This window comes from Myxine glutinosa, chromosome 6 (assembly GCF_964187855.1).
Source record: "Myxine glutinosa chromosome 6, kmMyxGlut1.1, whole genome shotgun sequence".
NCBI classification, from domain to species: Eukaryota; Metazoa; Chordata; class Myxini; order Myxiniformes; family Myxinidae; genus Myxine; species Myxine glutinosa.
Window position 1 is genome coordinate 51,331,836 of NC_136266.1, and position 19,515 is coordinate 51,351,350.

General features: G+C 49.3%; 1 protein-coding gene across 3 annotated transcripts in view; it reads right to left on the minus strand.

The window, feature by feature from the left end:
- The window catches only part of DHX57 (DExH-box helicase 57), a 71,249-nt gene that overhangs the window by 30,917 nt on the left and 20,817 nt on the right, over positions 1–19,515 (minus strand). For all 3 annotated transcript variants that reach the window (XR_010984941.2, XM_068120003.2, XM_068120002.2), the window contains exons 5-10: positions 16,154–16,490; positions 15,883–16,004; positions 15,561–15,756; positions 7,011–7,135; positions 6,272–6,405; positions 453–507 (exon numbers count right to left, since the gene is read on the minus strand). Coding sequence is in view for 2 of the 3 variants with exons in the window: in XM_068120003.2 (XP_067976104.2) it covers positions 453–507; positions 6,272–6,405; positions 7,011–7,135; positions 15,561–15,756; positions 15,883–16,004; positions 16,154–16,490 (969 nt within the window). In the remaining variant the exon portion in view is untranslated. The remainder of the gene's footprint in view (positions 1–452; positions 508–6,271; positions 6,406–7,010; positions 7,136–15,560; positions 15,757–15,882; positions 16,005–16,153; positions 16,491–19,515) is intronic.

The following is a 19,515-nucleotide window of genomic DNA, read 5'->3' on the forward strand; positions in this document are numbered from 1 at the left end:
ACAATTTAATTAAAATAAAGGTTTAAAGGCATATACATAAATTAATTCTGGGTTTTACCGCCATTTTATCCAGTGCATTTTACATAACCCAATCCAACACGTTACATTAGTTATTCGTGCCTGTTGTTTGTGTCTTTTATAATGTCCTTAAAAACAGTAAGTTTCCTGTTTGGAATGATTTTCAGTTTTGTTTGACTGTCAGTCAGGCAGACAGAGTAAAAAATACTATCTCACTCCTCGCCACGCACGTGCGATCAGGACAAATTCAAAGCCAAAGTACGGTAAAACGCCAAACTTGTCTTATTCATGTTCCGATTAGTGTTCAAAATATAACATTCAATTTAAATAAGTTCTTTCTCAATCATAAACCGATCAGACAGACAGATGAAGAGACAAACCAATTGCTTTACCACGCTTTTCTCTTCGCGTGGACGGGGTAACAATGTACTCACTGAGTTTTGCCAATGACATCTTCCAAGTAGTACCGTTTCACAGGAAATGTGTGACCTGGATAAAAAGTAGATAACATTTACATAAGTGAAGCGTTTGGCTGAAAATCGACAATCTCAGATGCAGTTTTACACCAACACAACAAATTGTAGATCCAGTAAAAATTATTAATTTTAAGAGCAAAAAGCACACAGATACACACGATTGTTTCAGTCATACCAAATCTCCTCTTAAAGAGTATGACACAATGGATAGATGTTTCACCATATGACCATTAGGAAAACAATTGTGTTCCTACTGCTGGGTACCACAACAACAGGAAATAAATAAACAAATCAAACTCGAATGGCACTCGATATAGAGCATGCCTCCGCCAGGCTGACAGTTCACGTTTTGTATCCCACTGATGGGTTGGATCTGGATCCAGACATGAACCAAAATCGAATCGGCTTGTTCTTGTCACCTAGCCAACTCACTCACCAAGTTTTGTCAAAAGTGTCCACAACTTTTTGAAATAGCATGCTATATATCGTTTTGGCCCTATCACTCAATGGTGAAGAATCACTTTAAAAATTATTAAATTCTCGTATCCAGATCCGGATTCAGATCTTTACCAAATTCAAATCGATTCGTCCCCGTCACACACCCAACCTTTCCACCAAGATTCGTCTGAATCCTTCCACAACTTTGAAATATCCTGTCCACAGACAAACAGGGGTGAAAACATAACCTTCGGTGGCGGAGGTAACAAAAACGGGGACGATTTACACTCCAATTGTCTGAATTTGAGTTGCTTAGTTTCAGGGTTCAGAGTTGGCATCCAGCTTATAGCTTTCATTGTAAAATGTTCCAATATGTAATTTGCCTCCGATTTAACTACATCTGCATCGTTTTGATTTTGATGTACCATACTGATGTTTGATTTACAGAACGTTGGTGCTGCCAAAGCAGTTTCTTGGCAAGGCTTATACCGAGTGGTTTACCATTACCTTCCCAGCGTTTTCTCTCCATGCTCTATCCTCTTAGATGCTCAGCGTCAAACAAGGATGCAGCACGTACCATTTTTTTAGGTCTTTGAAGTGACTTGGACTGGGTTTGAACCACCGACCTCCAGACTCGGAGATGATGCTCTAACCATTACGTGAGTAAAATAAGTAAAATAAAAAGGACATAGAACCAAAAACGATTGATCAAGGAAAGAATAGTTAATGGACAGCATATCTCAGCAACCTGAAAGGACAGAGAGAAAATGGGGACGACGCTCGATGACCCTCTCATTCTGAAATTGCCTTGTTTCAGAGCTAAAGGGGAAAAAATAATAATTTTAAGTTGAAGAAAAACTGGTATACCCTTACTTGTATACTTTTTAAAAGTTCACCTATTAAAGTTATTTTTTTCAAAAATTGCCATCCCCACACACAAACAAAAGAAAAGTTGTTTAAGCAACATGCTTTTCAATTACAATATTGTCGTGTCCCCGAGGTTAAGACCCCAAGAGGACGAATGGCCAAAACAAGCTTTATCTCTGAAGCGTATACCCAACTTGGTGGTAGTGACATGCACGGGAAGGTTCAAATTCTTACCTGATCAGGAGCAAATGCAGGGGTTAATCCGAACCCACAAACACAAAGACGAGACAGCAAAATCCACAATACAAGGAAAGTAAAATTCGACAAATAATGATTTAATGAAAATAAATGCAAGTAACAATGAAAGGTGAGGTAAAAACTACAATTCCTAAAAGAGGGACCCTCCATCACACTCATAGACAACCAAGGGGAAAGCAAAAGTAAAAAAAAAAAAATAATGGCCTTTTGTATAGTGCCGGCACTTGTCTCTCTCAATGAGGTCATGGATGAAATGGCGGGTCAAGGTGGCCCGAAACCACTCGTGCGGGAACTGCTCCAACAATGGCGTGCAGTCGTTCTCTGCAGCGCCACGTACGTGAGGCAATCAGAGCGGCGCTCCTCCTTCGCTCTCCACTCGGTCCGAAGCGCCAAGAGCCCCACGAATTGTCGCCCCACCTTCTTCTCACGGTCAAACCAACCATGAAGGCTAACACTGCTCTTCCTCAGCATCAGCGCATCAAACCAGAACAGCCGCAGCCGAGCGACCCGACGCACAAATCAAACCGTCCGCCACGTAGCCAGAACCAGACGACCGAGAGACCAAGATGCCGAGATACGTCCCTTTCTCCTTCAGCTCTCGAATCCTCCTCGCTGACCTCACCCTCTCTCCAATCACCGAGCTCTACTCAATCATCCAATCATGCCTCCATCAATCACGAAGGCCTGGGTGTGGCCTCCTCGTTACGAGTCTTCGGGGGCGGAGTCCAATCTCCGTTTGGGAATGTTTGGATGACGTCGAAGGCCGTGAGGCGGGGCTTGCGAGCCGATCTTCAAATGTGCTGGGTGTTGGTTAGCCCTGTTGGCGTTGAGCGAATGAGTCCATTTACAGTGCGATCGTTGGAGTTGTAATGGCGGCCGTTTTTGATGCAATAATAACGAAAAGAAAAATCACAAGGCAATTACACACTGGCGTTTATCCTTAAACCCTACCTAATTAGCATAGCTCCACCACTCGTATGGAGACACACATACGATCTTACCCGGACATTCGACACTACTTAGATACATTGAGGTGGGTTCTTCTTCGTGACACTCGGAGCATGCTACTTTATACGATTCTGAACTTTCTTTTAGGCATTTCTTCATTTACCCCACACAAACGTAACAATATATATATATACAGTGAAACCTTGACTTACGAGTGCACCAACTTACGAGTTTTCCGAGATACGAGCCGTCGCTCGGGCGATTTTTTGCTTTGAGATGCGAGCCGAGATCTGAGTTACGAGCTTACGCCACACGCCACTAGGTGGCCCAACGAGCGTTCCGGTCACGTGGTTATCTTGCCGTGCAAGCATCGCTGCCGTATATCGCTGCTGCTTTGTTTTCGCATGTTGGTTATTTTGGAAAATGTCTTAGTTTTAACCATGGGTCCTAAGAAATTGAGTGCCAAGGGCAGTACTGAGAAGAAGAAGAGGATGATGTGCTTGGATATAAAACACGCAATCGTCGAAAAACATGAGCGAGGTGTGTGTGTTGTCGACTTGGCGAGGCAGTACGATCGTAGCAGTACGATCGAAACATTTTGAAAGGGAGGAAGAAACAAACCTCATTGGACAGGTTTTTATTGAAACGCCCTGCAAGTGAAAGCGAGGAAAGTGTGGCGAAAAAGGCAAAAGTCATCTCCTCCACCTCCGCCAGCATCTTCGTCTGATCTTCAAGGTAAATACACTTAATAAAACCAGTTTATTTCTTTACATTGTGGCGGACACGGAAGCTCACTGGCGTGGTGACATCATTCCGCGCACCAAGTGAGCGGCGGCCACGCCGAGGGGTAGGCGTGGCCTCAGGATATACACCGGGCGCGCAGCCCGGAGCGCGCCAGTGTTACAGTGAGCTCTTGAATAAAGACTCTTACAAATTACCGTGTTGTCCGCTTCCTCCTTGTTTACAAGCAGCGCGCGTAACGCCGCTTATTATGTACAGTATATACGAGGTCGTGCTTGTTTATACATTATTTGTTATTTATAAAGTACATTTTTCTTATTTAAAAACACGTAACAAAAAAAATTGGTGTGGTTTTTTGGGGGCTGGAACGGATTAATAGCATTTCAATGCATTTTAATGGGGAAATTTAATTTGAGAAACGAGCAAATTGAGTTACGAGCTCGGTCACAGAACGAATTAAACTCATAAGTCAAGGTTTCACTGTATATAAATAACCATTTAGTGGGTGGAAGCAAGAGGTAATGTACCGTGTGGCAGGCGTTGCTTATCGCTCCCGGTAAGGTGCAGCAAGGGCTGTATGGGACACCTTACTGGCAGTTCTCCACTCATAGTATGGAGTTTCATGAGTACTGGTATATAACCGAAAGGTTTTCAGTCACAATTGTGTGGAAAGCTCGCTGCGTTGCCCTAATGATACCCCAATAAGGGCGAAACCAGGTCAGTAACTGAGAGTTTTTCATGCACTTGTGATGGTAACTGAATTAACATGTTTATGATGTAGTGCTATGGGATGGCTTCTTCCAGAGCTTCGCAGACAGGGCGGACGTATGTGGCGGTGACGTCACGGCATTTGCTCATTAGGTTGGTGAACCAAATTATATATATTAATATATAAATAAAACATAGGGGCAATACCCCTGGCACTCATCTGGTAGAATAAACAGTACACTGCACAGACTAAATTTATTTTAAACCAATTTAAATGGTTGCTAGAAGACAGGGCAGCATGTAGAATCATACTAACATAATCACAAGACTTTAAACAAACAAAAAAAATACCTATTTTGGGGGGCTACCTCTCCCCACCCTCCCCCAACCCCATATACCTCCAAGGAAGGCCTCCAAAGCCAGTTCGCCGACTGGGCATCCTCCGTCGTGCGAAGTCCTTCCTTGGCACACCTGAGCTCCTCACCACATACAAGGCTTTCATCCGCAGCTCAATGGAGTACTGCTCTCCCCTCTGGGCTGGTGCTCCTGCCTCACACCTAGCTCGTCTTCACGCTGTTGAAACCAAAGCGTTCAGAATCATTGGAATCTCCCGCGATGACGCTATCTCCGAGGGCCTTTCACTTAATCACCGCAGGCAGGTTGGTGGTCTTTCTGTCTTCTACCGACTCCTCTCTGGGCTTGCTCCCCCAGCTCTCTCTGGGCTCTGTCCCCCAAATATTCCTGCAGGTCGCACAAGATCTGCCTTCAACCCTCTTATGGTTAAACTGCCAAAATCAAGACTCTCTGCTCACCTTCGCTCCTTCATTCCTCTTTTCTCCCGCCTCTGGAACAAACTCCCTCACTCTCTTCAATCCCACTCCTCCCTCCAGGTCTTTAAAACGGCTGTTCACCACCATCTCTTATCTTCCCCAATCCAAAACCTTGATCTTTTCTACCCCTGCTAATTTCACCCCAAATCCACTTTTTTGAGGTGACTTTTGACTTCTTTCCTGGAAGTCCTTGGTGTCCTTGCGTTTTATACCTATCCTGCCTCCCCCCAGGCCCTCTCCCTCCAAAAACATCTCCCGATGTCCCTGCTCTCAAATGTTGTGTTTGTGTGCTTCCTCCCCTTCTCTCCCCATATTGTCGACCGCTCCCCTTTTTATATACTTTGTTTGCTTGTTTGTTTGATTTGTTTGTTTGATAAATGTTAGCTCTTTCACGAGCCTCAACTCTGTATACACAAAAAAAAAAAAAAAAAAAGACCACAATTTTTCTAATGCCGTGAGCATACTGTGGTACATCACGGGTGGTGAAGGTTGTGGTCAAGTTTCTTCGGAATTGTGTGTGTAGTTTCTGAGAAGAAAGCAAATACCTATTTTGTGGGGTAACCCCCCCACAGACACACAAAGAGGCAGATTTTATTTTTTTAATGCTGTGAACAATCTTTGGTACAGCACGGGTGGTGAAGGTTATGGTCAAGTTTCATCGAAATAGTGTGTGTAGTTTCAGAGGAAAAAGCAAATTCCGATTTTGGGGGGGGGGGGGGGGGGTCAAACCTGGATCCACTTAGACCCCCTGGTAAACCTCCTCAGGCCCCGATTTTTTTTACTGCCGTGAACAAACTTTAGTCACAACACAGCAAATATAATTTGTGCCAAGTTTGGTCTCAATTCCTTCAGCGGTTTCGGAGAAGAAGTTGCAAGTGTTTACAGACGGACAGATGGACTGACGGATGGACTGACTGACTGACTGACGACACGCCATCGCATAAGCTCTCTTGAACTTCGTTCCAGGTGAGCTAATAAAAAGGGTACCTGGTACTTGAACGACGGGACAGCAGCCAAAGTAGTTTGAGAAGAGTCCAGCATCGATAGTAGCACTCATGAGAATGACATGGAAGTCTTTCCTCTCTGCCAGCAGTTTACTCAACACAAGCAGCAGGAAGTCACTGCAATGAACCACAAAACAGTGTTTTGGCTTTTAATTCATCAAATGGGGGCATTACCAATTAGACTCAACCTGTAATTAAAACAGCCAAAGCCCCACCTCGAGCAGGGGGTGACATAAAAAGGAAGCAGGGGTGCAAAAAAAAAAAAAAATCAAAAAAAAAATCAGAACCCGGGACACTTCAGCATAATGGGCCATTAACCACAAGTCATGATGTACACCAGTGTATAGCCAAAAAGAAAAAATGATGTACGCCAATTAAATGGGTTATCAATTTTATATATGTGCGACACGGAATCAATACAAACTATGACAGCCCTCGGAAGAGCACATACCTCCACCAGGCTGAACAGTTTATGTTTTGTATCCCACCAATTGCCTTTTACATCTCAAAATGCAACCGTCCACTTTGTACACAAACTAAACTTGACGAAAACTAGAGTACAATAGTAAAAAAATAAAAAATAAAAAGTTATGCCTCTTGCTCAAAAAAAAGTTATGCCCTGGATAGGCAGACAGACACAGAAGCGATTGCAAAACGCAGTCTTTTTCTGCGCAAGGGATGAGCTAATTAGAAGACAAGACATGCAAGGAGGCCAAATATACCTCTCCTCGCTGCGCTCGTGCACCTCATCAACCAGTATGTGGGTAAGGCCTTGTAGGGTTGGATCGCTGGCAAGACGGCGCAGAAGCACCCCGGTAGTACAAAACATGAGGCGTGTTGACGACGACTGGCGGCATAAAAACACAAATTTGATGCAACTATTCATGCAGAAACAATATACGCTAATTGGCAAACAGCTTCTCGGAATCTACTGGAAAATATTTTGTAAAAACTTTGAGGAAGCATTACAACAACTGGTCGATTTTATGCACATTTTTCTTCTGCATCAACATCAAATGAAGAAGAGTTCGGATTTCTCCTTTACTGAAGCCGTCTGCCACGACCATACCCTTGGTAGTAAGGGAAACATATGAAAATCTGTTAACTAAATTGTTACCAAAAAATTTCTTCACCAATATGTTTGTAAAGGTGTGTAATAACATGTGTTAAAATGTTGAAGGTCAACTCCCGTGGGAAACCCAGAAAAAAAGCTGTTGAATTCGGGTACCGAAAAATTATTTTCGAGAATTTTTATTTTTTTTAATCGGCCCTTAAGTAACTTATGAGGGGTCAAATAAGGGTTTTTCATGATTCTGAGTTGATTGTTAACATTTATATTTCACCACAGACACTCCTTTGTGGAAAAATAATTTCTAAATATATCTCATTTTCTACTTTGCAGGACATGGAGTCTAGCAATATGGATGAAGACGTTACTCCACCTGTGCTCAATTGCTTCATCTGTGCACGCTCGGATACACCAGCTGAAAGGCTCATACAGGCAACTCCAAAGGGATACTCAACTTTATTGAAACAAGCAGAAACTGTCGAAAATGTTACTGTTGTGGAACGTATGAAGGAGGCTCAAAAGGAAGTAAAACTGAGGTACCACCAGAAGTGTAAAAATGATCTGTACAACAACTTTGTTGCAACCACCAAGAAGTCAGCTCAAGCATCAAAGGCAGAGAAAGAGTCATCAAAGTTGAAGAGAAGACGCACTACTTGTGAGTTCAGTTCATCAACTGGCTGCAGTTCTAGAAGATCACAGTCAGTTGACCTCCTGTATAAGGATGTATGCATTCTTTGCAACCAACCAGCCCAGCTCTACAAAAATAATCCAGCACAAGCTAGAAAGAAATACAGAGTGCCAGATAATTTGACTGCAGATACACTGAAGGCAAGCTTGCTGAAGACAGCACGGAGTCGCGGGGATGACTGGGGCACTGAAGTCACTGGACGCCTGGAAGGGATCAACGACTTGGTAGCAGAAGAAACACTGTACCATTTGCGATGCAAACTTATGTTTGCGAGAGGTGACAGTTTGTCCAAGACTGATGAGGAAGGAAAAAGGAAGAGAGGACAGAGGAGTATTGATGAGGAGCGAGAGGCAGTTTTTATTGAATTCTGCGAATGGTTAGACTCAGAATTAGAGCATGGGGTAATGAACATGGACCAAGTCCATGAAAAGCTGCAGGAGTCTGATCAGTCACCAGAGAAGAGCCTTTCTTAGTCAAAGCATTGGCTAAAGATAAAACCTCTAGAGAAATACGAAGACACCTTGTATTTCACAACACAGGAAAGAAGGGCAGATGTACTCTGTCTCAAAGATGGCACCGACAATATTCTGCGAGGGAATCATGCTAATCTTGACCATGGAGATGAGAAGACTCAGATCATAAAGACGGCACTCAAGTTCATATCCAATGATATTGCCTTGATTGATTTAGGTCCAAAGTCATACCCCACCACACACAGTATGACTGACATCGATAGTCAGCTGACACTTGTTCCTGCAAGCCTTCAGATGTTCTTGAGACCGATTGTCAAGACAGACGAAAGAGTTGCCGTTTGGGGGCAGAATTTTATTAAGGCCTGTCGACCTCGGTCTGGAGTATTGCCACACCAAATGGGGCTTGCCATACAACTTGATCATAGATTTGGGTCAAAATGGATGCTCAACAAGTTCCACCGGCTGGGATACACAGTCTTACACGGAGACACAAAACTACAAATACTGCTTCCTTAATAGTAGGAGTGGAGATGATGTTCCAGATACTTCTGGCACTCTTGACACCATTGTGGAGGAAACCGATGAACAGATCAATGATGAGGTTGCGGTTGATGCTGCGCTTGAGGATCAATCAGTGATGACAGCCAAAGTGCCAGCCAGTGAAAGTGAATTGTCAAGTAATGATCAGGTTGTGGCGGACACAAAAGCCCACTGGCGTGGTGACATCATTCCGCGCACCAAGTGGGCGGTGGCCACGCACCAGGGGTAGGCGTGGCCTCATGATATACACCGGGCGCCCAGCCCGGGACAGTACAGTGTTACAGTGTAGTCTTACAATAAAGACGTTTATATGTTACCGCTTGTCCGCTTCCTCCTTGCTCACAAGCAGCGCGCGTAACGCCGCGCTTTACTGGTGACCCTCGACGTTGGATCTGCTGGAGCGATCCTTCCACACGCGACGCCATCGCCATGGCCGACTTCGTCAAACTTCCGGAATTTTGGGAGGCTCAGGCCGAAGTCTGGTTCGTCCAGGCCGAAGCCCAATTTCAGCTTCGGCGCCTCACCGGCGATGACACGCGCTATTGCCACGTCGTCGCCTCCCTCGGGCCCGGCACGGCCGCTCGAGTTGTGTCCGTCCTTCGCCACCCACCGAACGGCCACAAGTACGAGGCACTCAAGCGGCTACTCCTAGCCACGTTCGGCCTTACGGACGACGCACGGGCCGACCGCCTCCTGGATCTCCCCGAGCTCGGTGAGACGCGCCCGTCGGTCCGAATGGACCATATGCTGTCACTGTTGGGCGACGAAGCCCCCGGTTCGCTATTCCGGGCGCTTTTCCGGCGCCAACTTCCAGCGCAGGTCCGCCTCGCGTTGGCCGGGACCGAGCTAACGGAACCCCGAGCATTGGCGGCCGAGGCGGACAGGTACTTCGCCGCTTCGGACATGCGGGCGAGCGTCGGCGTGGCCGTCACGGCCCTCGACGCTGATGTTCAGCAGCATGTTCCACAGCATCAGCTTCTACAGCACGCTGATGTTCAGCAGCATGCTGATACGCACCTCGTGAACGCCGCCACGCCCCGCCCACCGCCGCGGCGAAAACCGCCACCGCGGGGAAACCCGCCAACTCCACCGGCCTGGCGGAGCCAGCCGCGCTCCTCCAGCTCCACCACCTGGTGCTGGTTCCATGCCAAGTTCGGCCACGAAGCTCGGCGGTGTCATCCGCCGTGCTCCTTCAACGGGTCGGGAAACGCCCGGGCCGGCGCTCAATAGTGGCGATGAGCGCCGGCCATTCGAACAGCCTGCTGTTCATAACGGACACCTTCTCCAGGCGCCGTTACCTGTGCGACACGGGAGCGCAGGTGAGTGTCATTCCCGCCGGCACGTCAGACAAGCACGCCGCGGGTGGGGGCCCCGCGCTGCTTACCGCGAACGGGACGCCCATCCGTACGTACGGAAAACGCTGCCTCTCTCTGCGGTTTGGAGGGCAGGTTTTCCGATGGACGTTCGTCACCGCCGACGTGCCCATGGCACTGCTTGGCGCGGACTTCCTGTGCGCTAATGGGCTCCTGGTCGACGTCAAGCGCAGACGGCTTGTCCAGGCCGAGACGTTCAGCTCGCTCGCTTGTGCGTTGCCCAGCTCAACGAGCGGCTTGCCAAGCGGCTTGCCGAACGATTCGGTTCCGGCCACGTTGGTCTGTACGCTTCCGGCAGCGGACGCATTCACCCGCCTCCTCGCCGGCTTCCCGGCCCTCACGCGGCCCACCTTCTCGGCGGGGGCCGTCAAGCACGGGGTGGCCCATCACATCCCCACCGTCGGGCCACCGGTCTACGCCCGGGCACGCCGCCTCGAGCCGACGAAGCTGGCGGTGGCAAAAGCGGCGTTCGCTACCCTGGAGCGACTCGGCATCGTTCGGCGCTCAGAGAGCGCTTGGGCGTCGCCGCTGCACATCGTGCCGAAGCCCGGCGGGGGATGGCGACCGTGCGGGGACTATCGCCGTCTCAATGACGCCACGACTCCCGACCGCTACCCCGTCCCCCACATTCAGGACTTTTCCGCCCGTTTGGCGGGCAGGTCCTTCTTCTCGAAGGTGGACCTCATACGCGGCTACCATCAGGTCCCCGTCAGGCCGGAAGACGTCCCGAAGACGGCGGTCATCACGCCATTCGGACTCTTCGAGTTCTTGCGCATGCCCTTCGGTCTGAAGAATGCGGCTCAGGCGTTCCAGCGACTGATGGACAGCGTCCTGCGCGACTTGGATTTTGTCTACGTTTACCTGGACGATATCCTCGTCGCCAGCGCGTCCCGCGAAGAGCACCTACGCCACCTCCGCACGCTCTTCGAACGCCTGGGCCAGCATGGCCTGATTGTGAACCCCGCAAAGTGCCGGTTCGGCGCCGCCACAATCGATTTTCTGGGGCACCGTGTCACCAGGCACGGAGCCGTCCCCCTACCGGCCAAGGTGGAGGCGGTGAAGGGGTTTCCGCGCCCCCGCACGATCAGAGGGCTGCAGGAGTTCCTGGGCATGGTGAACTTTTACCATCGGTTCCTGCCCCGTATCGCCCAGCTCCTGCGCCCCCTGCACGAAGCTCTCCGAGGTAAGCCGGGCAAAGGCGACGTTACCTGGACCGAGCAGATGGACACGGCGTTCACGGGCGCGAAGCTCGCCTTGGCTAACGCCACCATGCTCGCGCACCCGGCGCCCGATGCACCGATCGCCCTCACCACCGATGCCTCGGACTACGCGGTGGGCGCAGTGCATGAGCAATGGGTGCGTGGAGCTTGGCAACCGCTGGCGTTCTTTAGCCGGCAGCTTCGCCCGCCCGAACGCCGTGACAGTACCTTCGACCGCGAGTTGCTCGGACTTCACTTGGCGGTCAGGCACTTCCGCCATCTGCTCGAGGGCCGGGCGTTCACTGCCTTCGTCGACCACAAGCCGCTGATCTTTGCGATGGGCAAAGTCACCGAGCCGTGGTCGGCCCGGCAGCAGCGTCACCTCTCGGCCGTGTCCGAGTACACGACGGACATCCAGCACGTCGCGGGGAAGGACAACCCGGTGGCGGATTGCCTTTCCCGGGCCGTCGCCCACGCAGTCCACCTCGGCATCGACTATGCCCGGATGGCAGCGGACCAGGCCGCTGACCCCGACGTCCAGGCCTTGCGGACCGCCGTCACGGGCCTCCGCGTCACCGAGGTGCCGTTTGACGGCGCGGGCGCGGCCCTCTTGTGCGACGTCTCCCTCGGGCGTCCTCGCCCCATCGTGCCCGCGGGCTGGCAGCGCCAGGTGTTTGACGCCATCCACGGCCTGTCCCACCCGGGCGCGAGGGCCTCCCAAAGGCTGATCGCCGACAAGTTCGTCTGGCATGGCCTCCGGAAGGCCGTCCGCGGCTGGGCCAGGACGTGCCTCGCGTGCCAGCGCGCCAAGGTGCACCGGCACACCCAGGCCCCGTTCACGGTGCCGGAACGCCGGTTTGACCACGTCCACGTGGACCTGGTGGGACCTCTGCCCCCCTCGCGGGGTTTCACCTACGTCCTCACCATGGTGGACCGCACCACCCGGTGGCCGGAGGCCGTGCCCTTGGCGTCGACAACGGCGGCCGATGTCGCGCAGGCTTTCATCGCCACCTGGGTCGCCCGGTTCGGCGCCCCCTCAGACATCTCATCCGACCGCGGCCCCCAGTTCACCTCGGAGCTCTGGGGGGCGGTTGCGCAGGGGCTCGGGGTCCGGCTGCACCGAACCACGGCCTACCATCCCCAGGCTAACGGCCTGTGTGAGCGATTTCACCGCTCATTGAAGGCCGCGCTCCGGGCCACCCTCCGTGACGGCGGCTGGGTCGACAGGCTCCCCTGGGTCCTGCTGGGCCTCCGGACGGCGCCCAAGGAGGACCTGCGCGCATCCGCGGCGGAATTGGTCTTCGGGCAACCGCTGCGGGTGCCGGGCGAGTTCCTCCCCGACTCCACGGCACCATGGTCCGCGGCACAGCAGCGCTCCGCTCTACAAGAGACCGCCCAGAGGTTCGCCCCGGTGCCAGCGGCATGCCACGGGCACCCACCGACGCACGTCGCCCCGGAGCTTCGCACGGCGGAGTACGTCTTCGTCCGCCACGATGCCCATCGGACACCACTGCGGCCCCCGTACGACGGGCCTTTCCGCGTGCTGGAGACCGGGGCGAAGCACTTCACCCTGGACATCGGCGGTACTCCTGACCGCGTTTCGGTAGACCGCCTCAAGCCGGCCCACCTCGATGTGGACCATCCACCGCCAGTGGCCCGACCCCCACGTCGGGGCCGCCCTCCTGCGGGCGGACCCCCGGCACCGCCCAGCCCCGCCGCCACGCCGCCCCCCGGTCCTGCACCCATCCCAGGGGCAGCCAGGGGCATCCCACCTGGCATCCCTGCACCCCGGACGCCGCCGATCGCCAGGGGGCGCTTCGGCCGGGTCATTCGTCTGCCCCGCAAACTGGCCCTCCAGGTGCGCGGGAATTCTGGGGGGGCGCGTGTGGCGGACACAAAAGCCCACTGGCGTGGTGACATCATTCCGCGCACCAAGTGGGCGGTGGCCACGCACCAGGGGTAGGCGTGGCCTCATGATATACACCGGGCGCCCAGCCCGGGACAGTACAGTGTTACAGTGTAGTCTTACAATAAAGACGTTTATATGTTACCGCTTGTCCGCTTCCTCCTTGCTCACAAGCAGCGCGCGTAACGCCGCGCTTTAAGGTGGTCTTTATGGAGGTTGGGGAAACAAACAATGCAGTCACTCAGTTTGTTGGAGACAATATAGATTTAAACATTGTCTCTATTCATGGAAACACTCCCTTTCACTCAATGGGTTGGATCGAAGTCACCTCTCCGGCACCACCTTTGCCAGATCCACAGACAACAGCAGCTTTCCCCCGGGTGAAGTTGAAGGCACTCGACAAAGCTAAGATCCTGAGAGGAACTGAAGTAAAGATTATTCCATTTACGAACAGGAAACAGATAGGAACGAACGCGATCATGTTTCTCCCCCTCGCTGAGCTTTCCTCCTCCCTGGCTCATGATCAGCCACTCCTCACTCCAGGTGACACACTCTGGGCAGCGGGGTGGGTGATCAAAGCCAACGATCCTGAGTTCCCACACTCCAACTGGAATGGCTGGATGAAGAGAATCCATGCTAATGATGCAAAGCAGAACACACAGATCGAGTTCCTCCCAGTTATTGAAGGAGACCCTAATGACCTCAACACCATCTTCACCACTCTGAAAGAGTGCATACGGCGCGCTGGGGTCGCTATAGTGACCTTTGATCTTCCGATTTGGCTGAAGGCTGTGAATATAATAAAGCAGGCAAATCTACCCGTCATTCCAAGGTTGGGTGGTTTTCACCTGCTGAAGTCTTATCTTGGATCAATGGGTAACATCATGGAAGATTCTGGACTACTAGATGTGATCCAGTTGATCTATCCGGCGATGACCGGCGATGCAGCTGCAAGAAGAATGGGGTCATGTGCATCTCGGCCTGTGGGGTCTGTAATGGCATTACATGCAGAAACTGCAGTCATGATGTTGTTGAGTCTGAAGAAGACATAGACAACTAGAACGGGCACTCGGTAGAGCGCATACCTTCGCCGCAGCTACTGTTCTGTACTGTACTAAAATACGATTTTGACCTTTTCGTGACCTTGACCTTGACCTTTGACCCGATTGCTCCCAAAATCTAATCAAATGTGTCCCGTATAATAACCAATCATCCCACCAAATTTCATGCAATTCGGTTGAATACTTTTTGAGTTATGCGAATAACATACACACACACACACACACAGACATACAAATAAATACACAGCGATCAAAACATAACCTTCCGCTTTTGCGAAGGTAATGACTGTTGAAACTTCTGACATTGTGAATGAGAAATAACTCTTGAGTATTATATATGTATGTGAGATAAAAGCTACTTTGTGTGTAAATGTAAAAGTGAAAATATAAATGTTAACAATCAACTCAGAATCATGAAAAACCCTTATTTGACCCCTCATAAGTTACTTAAGGGCCGATTAAAAAAAAAAAAATTCTCTAAAATAATTTTTCGGTACCCGAATTCAACAGCTTTTTTTCTGGGTTTCCCACGGGAGTTGAACTTCAACATTTTAACACATGTTATTACACACCTTTACAAACATATTGGTGAAGAAATTTTTTGGTAACAATTTAGTTAACAGATTTGTGAAATATCTCATAAAATGCCCTTACTATGGTGCTACACATCATTTTCATTCCAAAATTAAAAAATAAATAAATAATTGGTGTGAGAAACATTTCCCAGACATCAGAAAATAACGAGAATCAGATGGTACACAAACGTTTTGCAATCAAAAAAGTTACAAGTGGGGTAACATAATTTTTACGACAACTCTTAAGAAAGCTGACAGAAAACATGTCAAAATGAATAAATAAATAAAAATAACTACTATAACAACAAATGCTCAACCTGATGCCCAAATAAGTTTCCAAAGGGTGACCTGCAGTACGGTAAGATACCAATCAGGGGTCCTTCATCACCTGCACACTTTCCAGCCGGATCTGATACCCCACAGAGACTCCGAGGGATTCCGCACGCTCCTGAGCCACACGTTCTGCCACCGATATGGCAGAGATACGGCGAGGCTGTGTGCACACTATGTTACACACTGCCTCAGCTCGGCCGTTCAGAGAGTTGTCCAGAATAAATTGAGGCACCTGTGTAGTCTTTCCGCATCTGAGGATGGAGCAGTTTAAAAAAAAATTAAGAAAGCGTTATTCTGCAGCAAATAACCAAAAAAAAAGGTTTCATCTTTGACAAACTAAGCATGCGTCATCAAGGTGCAATTTTGTTGAGGTATACCCTGTCATGCCGGTCACAATAATAACTTGATTAACTTTCAGAAGGTCGAGGATGCACTTGCGTCTCGTCCAGATTGAAAGTTTCATGCGGTCTGCCAACATGGTTTTGAACCTTTTGCTCGACTGCAAGAGTAATACATGCAAGAAATGAGAAGAAAAAAAAGTTATTCCATACCCCTCTCACCCCATTCCGAGGAATGAAACTCCAATCAAAAGGTTGCAAATACCAATCATAGATCAAACGATCAAAAGTTTAAATCAAGCCATCTCACTCGGTTCTTCTGAAACTCTTTGCAGAGCCGTACGTTGTCCCTGAGAATGTTATTTGGATTCTGCTCCCACATCTTTGCTTTGGAGTGCACATCACTTGGCCTTTTCAGAGGCACAATGGGAACCACATCAACAGGAATGTCAGGCTTCTTGCAGAGTTTCTCATCATTTTTATCCATCAGTACGTCATTCTCAACGTCAAGGTCATCCTCCTCATCATCATAATACTCATCATCATCATCATCATCATCATCTTGATTCACCATAATCTCAACAAACTCCTCATCCTCTTCAATCCAACTTGCACCAGCATTTGACCTTTGATCTGAGCTTTCATTGCTGGGAATGAAGTTCACAGTATTGGAGGGGGACAAGAGAGGGGGGGAGTGCAATGAACACCATTGTGCAAGTATTCGAGATAACCAAATGAAACCGCTTCAACAGCAGAATGATTTCCCCAGAGATTTAAAATTTATCGAAACCCCATTATCGTTAGCAATCACATTAATGTGATTTAAAATATGCTAATGTATAATGATAATAATTCTCCGGATTATTGATCTTATTTTATTCTGAATATCTGAGCCATCAATAATGATTATTTTTTTTATTTAGCCTCATTCTCAAAAGAAAGGAAAACATTCTGCTTAACAGAAACTTTCATCCTTCAAGATGTCTCTGATTCATTAAGTTCTTGTCCTGGAACTCCCTCCTATGATAGACCTGAGCCTCGTCCGAAGGGTGGGGTTGCCATCTTTATCAAAAACGCTCTTCCTCACTCTCCCTACACTTCCGCAACCCCACCACACCCCCAGGAGTACCACTGGCTAGGGCTTCCCCTCCGATCCCACCTTTTGCTCATATGTGTTTGAACCGTCCACCAAACAGTGATGACTCCATTTACATCTCGCTATCTGACAACAAAGACCAACTTCTATCCACTTATCCCAACTGTCTCTTCCTCAAATGTGGCGACTTCAACTGTCATCATGCCAAGAAGGTGTGCGTACCTCTTGCACCAGCTACGGCACTTCAGCAAAGGACTTCTGCGACTCGTTGGGACTGACACAATCTGTCAATTTCCCTACCCGGTTCTCAGTCAATGGAGCATCTTCTCTTCCAGATTTGGTTACGACTAACGTCCCTGCAAATGTCTGCTGCTCTTCTTCTGTTCCAATCGGTTCTTCTGATCATTTGCTTGTTGAAGTGTATATCTCTCTGGCCATTCTCAGAGCCTCCTCAGCGCCGATGAGTCTGGCATTTCAATCAGGCCAACTGGCATGGTCTTCAAGCAGCCATCAAACATCTGGACTGGTCTCCCATCTCTACTGCCTCTGACATCAACTCATCCTGGGAATTCTTCCAAAGTAAATTTCTCTCTCTCATGCACAGATTTATCCCATCTCGTCTTCAGTGGTCATACCCTTCCTCCTGTCCATGGTACACATAATCTTGTGGTGAGGCAGTTACCCTGAAACAACTTGCCTTTGCCTCACGGAAGGCAAATCCAACTGAAGGCAATCTCAGTTCCTTTCACAAAGCTCGGAGCAAGTGTGTGTCTACCCTCAGGAGAGCAAGGAAACTATCTCTCCACTCTCAAGACTGAACTCTAAAACCTGTCTCCCTCCTCCAAATCCTGGTGGTGTCTGGTCAAATCTGTTTCTGGTGTTTGTTCCCCTTCAATCCCCTCCCTTACCTCAAATGACGACACAGCTGACTCTGCACGTGAAAAAGCTGAATGCCTTAACTCTGTCTTAACCTCAAAATCTTGTGTCCCAAACCCATCTCTCTCTGTACCCACCTTACCCAGTCGATCCCAGCTGCTCCTGGACTCTGTGTCCTTCTCTCCTGACAAGGTGGAGACGTTTCTGTCAAACCTGGACTCTGATTCTGCAACTGGACCAGACGGCATCAGCCCACGGGTCCGAAAATCCTTCCCTGCCGCTCTATGTCACCCTCTCTCTGTTCTCTTCACCCTCTCCTTTGCTCAAGGTCATCTGCCATCAGCTTGGAAATCAGCCAACATTACAACTTTACACAAAAAATGTGCAAAAACAGATCCTTGTAACTACAGACCAATCAGCCTGCTCCCAATAATCAGCAAAGTCATGGAATCCATCATTGCAACGATATCAAATCCTTCCTCTTCTCCAATGGCTTCAACTCTGATCATCAATTTGGATTCAGACCAGGCTACTCTACTCTACTCTACACTACACTACACTACACATGCTGCTTCTGCTGTCTCAACAATGGATGGAGGTCCTCAATGCCAAACAGGAAATCAGAGGAGCCGTCTCCCTTGACATAGCTCGTGCCTTCAATATGGTCTAGAACCCTGCCCTGCTCACCAAACTCTCCTCCTTTGGTATCCATGGAAACCTCCACACATGGCTTGCAGACTTCGTCACCGGTCGCAGTCAACATGTGCCCCTGAATGGATTTCTCGCATCTCCCCTTCCTGTTCAGGCTGGAGTTCCTCAAGGCAGTGTTCTGGGCCCTGTGCTTTTTCTGATCTTCGTCAATGATCTCTCTGACTCCTCTCTACCTCTTTGCTGATGACTCTACTCTCTGCCGTTCCATACGCCAGGTGGCGTGAGTGTCCCTCAGATCGGCAGGCTGCAGCCTCCTCACTCTCCACAGACCTGGATAATATCACAAACTGGTCAAACAAATGGAACATGTCTTTCAATCCTGACAAATCTCACTATGTCTCTCTGAAAAGACCGTCTGAATAACCTACCCATCTACTTTCTCAACAATCCTCTCCAAGAAGTTCTGTCACTGAAGCTTTTGGGTCTCACTATCTTCCATGATCTTCCATGATATTTCCTGGGAAAACCACATTTCCAAGCTGGCCTCCAAAGCCAGTCGCCGACTGGGCATCCTCCGTCATGCGAAGTCCTTCCTTGGCACACCTGAGCTCCTCACCACATACAAAGCTTTCATCCACAGCTTGATGGAGTACTGTTCTCCCCTCTGGACTGGTGCTCCTGCCTCACACCTAGCTCGGCTTCACACTGTTGAAACCAAAACATTCAGAATCATTGGAATCTCCTGCGATGAAGCTGTTTGAGGGCCTTTCACTCACTCACCACAGGCAGGTTGGTGGTCACTGTCTTCCATCAACTCCTCTCTGGCCTAGCTACCCCAGCTCTGTCTGTGCTCTGTCCCCCAAATATTCCTTCAGGTGACACAAGATCTGCCAGCAACCCTCTTCTGCTGAGATTGCCAAAATCACGACTCCCTGCTCACCTTCACTCTTTCATTCCTCTTTTCTCCCGCCTCTGGAAAAAAACCACACTCTCTTCAATCCCACTCCTCCCTCCAGGTCTTCAAAACAGCTGTTCACCACCATCTCTTA